General features: G+C 45.6%; 1 protein-coding gene across 2 annotated transcripts; it reads left to right on the top strand.

Moving 5' to 3' along the window:
* gtpbp1 (GTP binding protein 1) lies at window positions 1-9,388 on the top strand. 2 transcript variants are annotated; one of them, XM_042318574.1, is made up of 14 exons: window positions 1-481; window positions 2,914-3,025; window positions 3,172-3,352; window positions 3,666-3,849; window positions 4,031-4,195; window positions 4,540-4,663; window positions 4,906-5,020; window positions 5,118-5,262; window positions 5,349-5,531; window positions 5,920-6,055; window positions 6,218-6,396; window positions 6,676-6,840; window positions 7,327-7,377; window positions 7,689-9,388. In XM_042318574.1, the coding sequence occupies exons 1-14, from the start codon at window positions 284-286 to the stop codon at window positions 7,797-7,799; spliced, it is 2,049 nt and encodes a 682-aa protein (XP_042174508.1). In that variant the 5' UTR covers window positions 1-283; the 3' UTR covers window positions 7,800-9,388. The 2 variants fall into 2 exon arrangements, with proteins under 2 accessions (XP_042174508.1, XP_042174509.1); XM_042318575.1 differs by lacking the exon at window positions 7,327-7,377 and having other exon boundaries at window positions 2-481.
* Window positions 9,389-11,164: the final 1,776 nt, after the last annotated feature.

Below are 11,164 nucleotides of genomic sequence, written 5' to 3'. Positions count from 1 at the left end.
CCCCCTTATGTTTTTTAATTTACGTCACCGCAATTTTCTGTTGCCACTTGGAGGATTGTAAACATATGTTTTATTGCTAGCTACACAGAAAGCAGATAGCCAAAACGTACGAGATCATTTTTGTATTCTGCCTGTGTCATACAATTGCTTTGTTTCTCAGTTCTGTGTAATAACTGAACATATATCAGCTGTTTAGTGGTCTGAAGCTAGCTAGCTGTCATAATAATCAACACAAGAGACAGCAAGAAGACAATATAGCAATCGTTACTGCAAAGCTGACATAATGGCATCGTTGGCTGCACACGAGCCGAATATAAGCCCAAATTCCATACCAGTCCTCGCAGACGCTCTGATGCCCGCGAGCATTTTCGCTCCGGATGGAGGAGGTTTTGGAGATCATGACGCCGGGGAAGAGTGCCTCGAGGACGGCGACCTCTTCAACGGCGAGACCGGGGATCTCGGGATTGACTTCACTAGCAAGGTAGTTAGCCTGGCCGCGCTAGTCGGGGCTGTGTTTATCATCTTCAAATTGGCATTTATTATGCCTAAACTTGCTGTCATTCTTCTGGCTGCTGTATTGCAAGCTAAGTTAGCTAGTTAGAATAACGATTGTGCTATATACTAATCAATCTAGCTGAGTGCCCATCTTGCTTAAAATGTTATGCAGAATTGCATATCTAAAAGTGCAGAACTATATTTGTGGCAAAAGTTTGTGGTTTTAAATGTCCTACTGACTCTGTCACCTTAAGCTTCGGTTGAGCTAACGTAGGCTAATGCAATTAGCATGAAGGTTGTAAGTAACAAGAAAATTGAAATAAAGGTGCGGATCCTTAAGAGGCTTTAGCAAGCATATCAGATCAGATGTGGTTTGAATGGGTCTTGAATGTGTTATGGCTGATGTAACTACTGGCTAGAGAGAGGACACTCCAGCAGCAGTGTGACTCACAAACCACAGCCATGGGCATGACTCTTTCTCTGGTTGATGAGTCCTTATACATACTGTGCCACCACTTGGCCTGATGAAACACAGGGCAATAGGGAAATGGTGTGTGTCAAAAGGAAGTGTTTCTGGCAAATGGGCCAGGCTCAACTTACAGTGCTGAACAATGATCAGTGTGTTGTTGACTGACAGGAAACTCATCTCCCTCCATCTTTGGCACTCATCCATATCAAGATCAGTATCAACAGAGAGAAACTAACTAGAATAAACAGAAAGATGCAATACTTCTAGGACGTTTTGGTGTCAATACTACAGAACAAATAGGCTAGGTGTGTGTGTGTTTATTTTTTATGAAACTTTATTTAACTAGGCAAGTCAGTTAAGAACAAATTCTTATTTACAATGATGGCCTCCCCCTGTGCAGGGACGGGGGTTGGGATAAACAATAAATCAAATATAAATATGGGACAAAACACAGACAACACTACATAAAGAGAGACCTAAGACAACAACGCCGCATGGCAACACACAACATGGTAGCAACACAACATGACAACATGGTAGCAACACAACATGACAACATGGTAGCAACACAACATGACAACATGGTAGCAACACAACATGACAACATGGTAGCAACACAACATGACAACATGGTAGCAACACAACATGGTAGCAGCACAAAACATGGTCCAAACATTATTGGGCACAGACAACAGCACAAAGGTCAAGAAGGTATAGACAACAATACATCACACAAAGCAGCTACAACTGTCAGTAAGAGTGTCCATGACTGAGTCTTTGAATGAAGAGATTGAGAATAAACTGTCCAGTTTGAGTGTTTTTTGCAGCTTGTTCCAGTCGCTAGCTGCAGCGAACTGAAAAGAGGAGCGACCCAGGGATGTGTGTACTTTGGGGACCTTTAACAGAATGTGACTGGCAGAACGGGTGTTGTATGTGGAGGATGAGGGCTGCAGTAGATATCTCAGTTAGGGGGGAATGAGGCCTAAGAGGGTTTTATAAATAAGCATCAATCAGTGGGTCTTGTGATGGGTATACAGAGATAACCAGTTTACAGAGGAGTATAGAGTGCAGTGATGTGTCCTATAAGAAGCATTGGTGGCAAATCTGATGGCCGAATGGTAAAGAACATCTAGCCGCTCGAGAGCACCCTTACCTGCCGATCTATAAATGATGTCTCTGTAATCTAGTATGGGAAGGATGGTCATCTGAATCAGGGTTAGATTGGCAGCTGGGTTGAAAGAGGAGCGATTATGATAGAGGAAACCAAGTCTAGATTTAACTTTAGCCTGCAGCTTTGAGTAATAATGACTTTAAGTCATTATTATGAAACCACTGTGATGATTTAAAAATCTGCCATCAATGTATGTCTCGAAAAAGCCAAATAAGTCTTCTTCTGATGCAACACTCGGTAACAGAAAGCTGTCAGGCAAGTTCACCTGCTTTTGATTGGGCGATTTCTTTTTCTGTGGCTGGGTGCTCTGGGTGGGTAGAGATTTCAGTTTAGGACCAATGGAATGGTTTTAAATGTGCAAACCCCGCCCACCGGGGCCCGAGTGACGCAAAACTAACTCGCTCACTGTTTGGATTAATCTATTTTCACATAAATAGTGGGGTATTCACAACTATAAATGGTCTTTATCAGGGTTCCCTAAGCTGAGAACATTGTATAGAGATTGATTTGGACTGAAAGCAAGCTTGTAAGGTAAATCTACAGCCAAATCGGAGTACCCAGATAGTCAAATGTTTTTAGACGAGATGAATAATCCATTTTTCACAGAAATGGTGTAGCATTCACAACTCTACAAGATGAATATCCCTATAGCTTTTGATAAAGTACAATTAGGCCTATATCAATGGAAATATGTGTAGGCTTTCCACCATGGTCATGTTATAGGATACCCAGGCCTACATCAACCATTTTCTGTCTCTCTCCTTCCCTCCCTTGTCAGGTGGCCCTGGTCAGCCCTAATGGAGAGCAGTATGACTCGTTACTACGACAACTCCGGGAGAGGATGGACGAGGGTTGTGGGGAGACCATCTACGTTGTTGGGATGGGCTCAGGTAAGTCAGCCTCACTCACTTAATGAGGCTATACAGTATGCACTGATTTGCTCCTACATTCACTAGCTCACAGAATCTGTCACTTACTGTAGCGATTGACATTTTACATCGATAAACCCCCCCAACCCCTCACCCCTTTCTATCAGACGGAGGTGACTACGGTCTGGATGAGGGAGACATGGAGGCGTCTGTAGCCACAGTTCAGTCCCTGTGTGAGCAGACTGAGTCAGAGCTGATCCTGCTGAGGGAGCGTATCGAAGCTGGGGGGCAGGTACGCGACTACCTCATCCGCCGACGCGTGGGTGATCAAGACTTCTTGGAGGTCAGGTGAGTTGGGGGAAGGTCAAGTGTCAGGGGTCAAAGGCTGACTTGATCAACAATTAGACGTGTTTTGACATTAGACCTGGGCTGACGAGGACAAGCATGTCTCTCAAATGCAATTTAAATTTAAAAAAGCTTAAGGGGACGTTGACATAAAGGGGGGAAATCCAGTGTTGTCAAAGCAACACACGAGCAATACTCTGTTTTCATCCCTCTTCTCTTCATCTTCATCTGATCTAGTGTCCCAAATGTCAAATCTCTCCTTCCCTCTACCGCCCTCTCTCCCCTCCGCCCTCTCTCCTCTCTCCCCCTCTCTCAGGGTAGCGGTGGTGGGTAACGTGGATGCAGGTAAGAGCACTCTGCTGGGGGTGTTGACCCACGGGGAACTGGACAACGGCAGGGGGTTCGCCCGCCAGAAACTCTTCAGACACAAACACGAAATGGAGAGTGGCAGGACCAGCAGTGTGGGGAACGACATCCTGGGCTTCGACCAGAAGGGACAGGTGAGGGAGATGACATAGGAGGGGCTTATAGGTGACGGAGATTACACTGGGATAACATTGACCTGACACTTGAGAGATGACAATGTAAGGCCTGCTTCATTGATAATTTTGTTGATGAATTGGTTTTATAGATGGAGACATGAAGTTGTTGTTGTGTGTAATCTCTGTCCCTGTATCCTAGGTGGTGAATAAGCCAGACAGCCATGGTGGCAGTCTAGACTGGACTAAGATCTGTGAGAGGTCCTCTAAGGTCATCACCTTCATAGACCTAGCTGGACATGAGAAGTATCTCAAGACCACAGTGTTTGGAATGACTGGACACCTGCCTGACTTCTGCATGCTCATGGTGAGTGAGGGGGTAGCATGTGGGCGTTGGTACTTTTTCTGACTTTACTATCCATCAACAGCACCAATGATGAATCTTTCACCATGTTATTTGGCTCTCTCCCACCTTCCTCTCTCCCTCCTTGCTCTCTCCCTCCTTCCACCCCCTTGCTCTCTCCCTCCTTCCACCCTTCCACCCCCACCCCTTCTCGCTCTCTCTCCTTCCACCCCCCCTTGCTCTCTCCCTCCCCCTCCACCCCCTCGCCCTCTCTACCCCTCTACCCCCACCCCCTTGCTCTCTCTACCCTCCCCCTCTACCCCCTCACTCTCTTTACCCCCTGTCTATCTCTCCCATCCTCTCTCTAGGTGGGCAGTAATGCAGGTATCGTAGGGATGACTAAGGAGCATCTAGGTCTGGCCCTGGCCCTCAATGTGCCTGTGTTCGTAGTGGTCACCAAGATAGACATGTGTCCTGCCAACATCCTACAAGGTCAGTTCCTTTCTTTCTCTTTCTGGGTGCATCTCAAGTCTAAATCTGCTTCCTTTCCTGGACTCCTTCCCCACATCTGCACTGATATGAAATAATTATACAGGTGAAACCATATTCCCTCTACACCACCATACTGCTTTCTCTTAGATTTAGTGATGAGGACCCCCCCCTTTTTTTTTAGTTTGTTACAGTATTGACAGTCATCACAAAACCTGACTTTACTGGTTGTGTTATTGTAACAGAGACTTTAAAGCTGCTCCAGAGGTTACTAAAGTCCCCAGGCTGCAGAAAGATCCCTGTTCTGGTCCAAAACAAAGATGACGTCATCGTCACAGCCTCCAACTTCAGCTCTGAGAGGTAAACGTTAAGGCACACACTTTGTAGCCACAATCACACACTCTTTATAAACTGGATTTTTATAGGGGACCATAATTCAGTGTGTTTGTGTGTGTAGGATGTGTCCAATCTTCCAGATCTCCAATGTGACAGGAGAGAACATGGACCTGCTGAAGATGTTCCTCAACCTGCTGTCTTCTAAAACCTCCTTCAGAGAAGACGAACCTGCAGAGTTCCAGATAGATGACACCTACTCAGTACCGGTTAGTCACACACACAAAGCAGCTGCTACACATGCATATTGATGCCACACACACACCTCTCTAACCATGTTTACCTTCTCCGTCAGGGTGTAGGCACAGTCGTTTCAGGGACTACTTTACGTGGATTGATACGTCTGAATGACACAATGTTGTTAGGCCCAGACCCACTGGGCAGTTTCCTCCCTATTGCAGTCAAATCTATCCACAGGAAGAGGATGCCAGTCAAGGAGGTGAGAGGTGGACAGACTGCCTCCTTCGCCCTCAAAAAGGTATGTTTTCTCTTTAGTGTCCCCTCCTGGAGATGTTTGGTATTACAACACTTTTCTGATGCATAGATAAATGTTTAGTTGAACTGAATGTTTTTTGCAGTGAATAGGAGTCAATACCTCAAGTCTCTGTTTCTCTCCCCTCCCCCTACCCCCTCCCTTCCCCTACCCCCTCCCTTCCCTTCCCTCCCCTTCCCACTCCCTCTCTCCATGTTCTCTCTCTACCTCATCTCTCCCCTCCTCTCCCCTCCCGCTCCCTCTCTCCCCCCTGCCGCTCCCTCTCTCCCTCCCGCTCCCTCTCTCCCTCCCGCTCCCTCTCCCTCTCTCCCCTCCCGCTCCCTCTCCCTCTCTCCCTCCCCCTCCCCCGCTCTCTCTCTCTCTCCCTCCTTAGATCAAGCGTTCATCCATAAGGAAAGGCATGGTGATGGTGTCCCCCAGGTTAAACCCACAGGCATCATGGGAATTTATGGCTGAGATTCTGGTTCTGCACCACCCAACTACGATATCACCCCGCTACCAGGCCATGGGTGAGACACACACACGCACGCACGCACGCACACACACACACACACACACACACACACACACACACACACACACACACACACACACACACACACACACACAGCTGTCTCATGTCTGACTATATATCTCCTTCTCTCGTCATTCCTCTTCCTCCCCCTTCGCAGTGCACTGTGGCAGCATCAGGCAGACAGCCACTATCCTGACCATGAACAGAGACTGTCTACGAACAGGGGACAAGGCATCGGTCCACTTCCGCTTCATCAAGACCCCCGAGTACCTCCACACAGACCAGAGACTGGTGTTCAGAGAGGGACGCACCAAGGCTGTGGGCACCATCACCAAGGTCAGGGGTTAGAAAGGCTTATGAAGGGTTTATGAATGGTTGGGAAGGGTTTATGAAGGATCATGCTCATGAAGACCCCAGAGTTCCTCCACATAGACCAGAGAGTAGACTGGTGTTCAGAGGGATACACCAAGGCTGTGGGTATCATAACCAAGGTCTGGACTTAAAGGCTTATGAATGGTTCTGAATGGTTTACGAAAGATCATAAAGACACCAGAGTACCTGCATGCAGAGTACTTCCCTCATGCATTAATCTTATTGGTGGGTGGGTGTTTACAGCTGTTGCAGTCGACCAATAATCTGCCGTCAAACTTCAAACCCCCGCAAATCAAAATGCAGTCTACGAAAAAGGCCCCGTACCGCAGAGAGGATGGAACCACGCCTGCCAATGAGGACGAAGCGAGCACAGCCCGACCAGACAGTCCGCACCAATCACAACAACTGGTGAGAGAGAGAAAGTGAAGGAACGAATTGAAAGGATGGATGAAGGGAGTGGAGGGGATGGTTAGATCGCAGGTCGAGTCGTGAAAGTAAGTTTCAGGGCAGTTGAATAGGTGTAAGTGTTTAACTTCTGTGTGTGTGTGTGGTGCGTAAGCTTTCCTCTTAACTTGCTTTACTGCTTCTAGAATGTTTTCTTCTGTAGCTGTGTCTGTCTGATCTGCCTAACACCTCTCCTTTCCTACTATTCTTCTCCTCTTCATGTTTTCACACCCTACTGTTTCCTTCCTTTTCATTGCTATTCTCATTTACTGATTACTCCACCTGCCACCCTGTCTTTTCTCACCCTCATTCTCTGCATTCTTTTCAATTTCCACGTTCATTTGCTCTTCATCCTCTTTGTGCATTACAACGTTACTACATCCTTGATTTGCCCTCCATTCCTCCTCTCTTTCTCCTCTCTCTGTTTTGGTGCTTTGCTTGCTTCCTCAGACAGAGGGGGAGGATGATCCTCAGAGTAATGAGGGAAACAAAGAGAACAAGGTAAACAGAAACAAACAGAGCAAGATAAACAATGGGAACCAGGCAGGTAAACAAGAGGATTAGGTCAAATGAGTTATGTAACAATTGAGGTTTGGGAAATGAGTCTTGTCCAGTAACTTCTGTAAATATCCTGAAACAATGCATGCCTCAACTGATGTGAACCAAACATGAATCTTCTAGAGATGTGTCCACAGCATGTAGTTCAGTTTGATAACATCAGTCTTAGCTGGAAGTGATTTTGAATGGTAACCTCTTTGTTAACCCAGTTGTTTCTGTTCTCCGTCTGTCTGATTGTGATCTGTTCTCTACAGACAAAGTCAGGAGGGAGCAGGAGACGAGGAGGACAGAGACATAAAGGCAAATCAAACCAGAGCAGCTCCACCACAGCAGCCCCGTCATCAGCAGGCACAGGAGGTTCCTAAACTACACCCCTCTCAGCCCCCAAACTACAGTACTTCCTCCATCCAGCTGTTTCAGCAGACAACCTTCCCCCTTCCCAAAACTACTCCACTACAAACCCCTGTCGAAAAAATGGGGTCATAAAATGTCCCTTTCCCCACCTCTCTCCCTCTATACCACCTGGCTATCTATCGCCTTATCAAGTGTCTTTATCACTCACACCAGAGAAAGTCTAGGTGAAAAGCAGCTCTCAGCTCTGTGCTTGTAGATGGTTACCTCTGCCTCCTCACTCTCATCTTATCTCCGCTTAGTTTAGAAAACATCCTTATATTTACAGTATATGAACTTGATATGCCTTCTTTCATTGGGTCTACGGTGAGAATCACTGTAATACTGTGTATAGTTAATCATGGGCCCGAAGCCACATGAGCAGCTATTCCCTTACAGTAGAGTAACCCAGCTCCATGCACTATAGCTCATTGTTTCACTGTTTAGCAGGCATACTAGTTTCTCTCATTTCCTATTTACCACTAGAATCCCCAATATGACATAATGAAGCATGTTTTCTATTTAATTTTATACTAAAATGTGAAGATTAATGAAAGGAAGTAAGGTCACAACTGACATAGTGAATGGTACATTTTAGTGGGCCTTCATTATGAGTGAAATATTGTAGATAAGATGTTTAATTGGCCATTTATGACCAAAAGGAAAGCCAGGGTTTGTCTGACTATCACACCCTTCCTCAAGTCCATCCTCCATGGCCCGGAAAGGGATTGTGTTTGTGGGCGAAATGGAAAGCCAGGGTTTGTCTGACTATCACACCATTTCTCAAGTCCATCCTCCATGGCCCGGAAAGGGATTGTGTTTGTGGGCGAAATGGAAAGCCAGGGTTTGTCTGACTATCACACCATTTCTCAAGTCCATCCTCCATGGCCCGGAAAGGGATTGAGTGTTTGTGGGCGAAATGGAAAGCCAGGGTTTGTCTGACTATCACACCATTTCTCAAGTCCATCCTCCATGGCCCGGAAAGGGATTGAGTGTTTGTGGGCGAAATGGAAAGCCAGGGTTTGTCTGACTATCACACCATTTCTCAAGTCCATCCTCCATGGCCCGGAAAGGGATTGTGTTTGTGGGCGAAATGGAAAAATATCCTCCCCTCCTCGATAGCCAGCTTTCATGGAGGACAGTCATGTGTATCCTCCTCTCTGAAGAGTTTACAACTATACTACACCCCCTGTGAATCAGCTGTTTTGTCTGACAAAAACATGCATTTATCACTTTACACTTATTTTGGGATCACACCTGTAAATGTAATTTGCCTGAGCAGAGGAGTCGTCATTTCATGCAAGCGCATTTATCCACGTTCTCGTCATTTTTCAGGAGGCGAGAGGAGTTGAAGGCCACTTGTCCTGTCTAAAATAAATGATTCCATTTACACTGAAAAGGTTTATTTAAGAATATAAATGTACACTTGATTAGCAACTGTTTAAGTGAGACATTGATTGTAATAATAGTTGCAGTGCTGTTTGGACCATCACTGTTTACATAGTTGTGGAATTCCATTTGCCTCTGACATTCACCAATAAAAACAGGCTTTATTGATCTCTGATTGGTCAACTGTGTTGTACATGAAATTAATTTATATTTAAACAGTGAAAACTATAGGCATAGGGGTTGAAATTAGGGTTAACGTTGTATAGTTTCAGTGAGGTTAGAGAGTCTGAACTGATACCATTTGTCTCTGTGCAGTATGACAGAAGTCTATAGCTGCGGGTTAAGATGAAGGGAATGAATACAAGTTACTGGGATAGTATACCACCATTGTCTGGTTAAATCCACTGCCTTTCATTTCATATCAGAGCACAACAGGGAGATTGAGTTTATTTTATGTATATAGTGTAATATTACTGCAAGGTGATGTGTGAAAGTCAAGTGGCTTTTCTTCAGTAATTACACACCAAGATGGAGGATAGTTTGATGGCGGATGGACACATCCATTGTAATAAAGAAATGAACTGAAATAAAAGTTTATAGTACAGTAGTTCTTCCCAGTCAGCAAAGTGACTACTACAGATACACTGTTTAGTAGCCCACAACGGAGAGCCATGTTGGCACTAAACATTTGGAGACAATAGTGGATGGAATGCAGAGTAGAATGGGATTGTTGGGTACCAACACAGATCGACAGGGTGGTTGGAGTACGTTCCACTTCTCAATCAGCACATCCTACTACAGTACTGGTAGCAGGAACACAGGAGTACGTTCCACTTCTCAATCAGCACATCCTACTACAGTACTGGTAGCAGGAACACAGGAGTACGTTCCACTTCTCAATCAGCACATCCTACTACAGTACTGGTAGCAGGACACACGGACACAGGAGTACGTTCCACTTCTCAATCAGCACATCCTACTACAGTACTGGTAGCAGGAACACAGGAGTACGTTCCACTTCTCAATCAGCACATCCTACTACAGTACTGGTAGCAGGAACACAGGAGTACGTTCCTACTACAGTACTGGTAGCCCACTTCTCAATCAGCACATCCTACTACAGTACTGGTAGCAGGAACACACATCCTACTACAGGACTTCTCAATCAGCACATCAGTACTGGTAGCAGGAACACAGGAGTCCTACTTCAGTACACATTCCACTTCTCAATCAGCACATCCTACTACAGTACTGGTAGCAGGAACACGGCACATCCTACTACAGGAGCAGGACACACGGACACAGGAATACCTTCCACTTCTCAATCAGCACATACGTCCCACTTCCACTTCTCAATCAGCACATCCTACTACAGTACTGGTAGCAGGACACACGGACACGTTCCACTTCTCAATCAGCACATCCTACTACAGTACTGGTAGCAGGACACACGGACACAGGTGGTACTACGACATCAGATCAGTGCCCACTGTAGCAAAACGTTTCACAAAAACAAATTCAGGTACATTCCTCCCGGTTTGGTTCTTAGTGACACACCCCAGTCCTTGAGTCTGAGGAAATACTTCATATGGCACAGTAGAGTTGACTACTCTGTACCTAAGGAATGCTACAATCAGCACTTTCTGTATATTCCTAGTCTTCTGCACCTGATCTAAAGTATCAAACACTGGTGTGGACAACATACACAGTAGCTTCACCCAAGAACTAACAGCCATGGTGACAGCCAGGACTATCAACCTTGGTTACATACTAATTGCTTCCTTAATAGACACATCAAAATACCTTTGATTTGTTAGCAAGCTCAGAAAGTAAATGTAATTAGTTGATAGACATGGAAAGTCTTTTGGTGTCTCAAATGATACCCTGGCCACGTTAAGTTGCCAAACATTGCAGATAGAAATGCCATGAATAGAGCTGATGTTATTCCTTA

Source organism: Oncorhynchus tshawytscha, unplaced genomic scaffold, assembly GCF_018296145.1.
Source record: "Oncorhynchus tshawytscha isolate Ot180627B unplaced genomic scaffold, Otsh_v2.0 Un_contig_3121_pilon_pilon, whole genome shotgun sequence".
Classification (NCBI taxonomy): domain Eukaryota; kingdom Metazoa; phylum Chordata; class Actinopteri; order Salmoniformes; family Salmonidae; genus Oncorhynchus; species Oncorhynchus tshawytscha.
The sequence above is the reverse complement of the archived record's forward strand: the minus strand, read 5'-3'. Positions and strand labels throughout refer to the sequence as shown.

What these genes read in the sequence shown, in the direction of transcription:
- gtpbp1 (XM_042318574.1), top strand. Translation starts at nt 284, where the DNA reads ATGGCATCGTTGGCTGCACACGAGCCGAATATAAGCCCAAATTCCATA. An exon ending in ATGACACCTACTCAGTACCG is followed by an intron (nt 5,263 to 5,348) that starts GTTAGTCACACA and finishes CTTCTCCGTCAG; the next exon opens with GGTGTAGGCACAGTCGTTTC. An exon ending in ACCCCGCTACCAGGCCATGG is followed by an intron (nt 6,056 to 6,217) that starts GTGAGACACACA and finishes CCCCCTTCGCAG; the next exon opens with TGCACTGTGGCAGCATCAGG.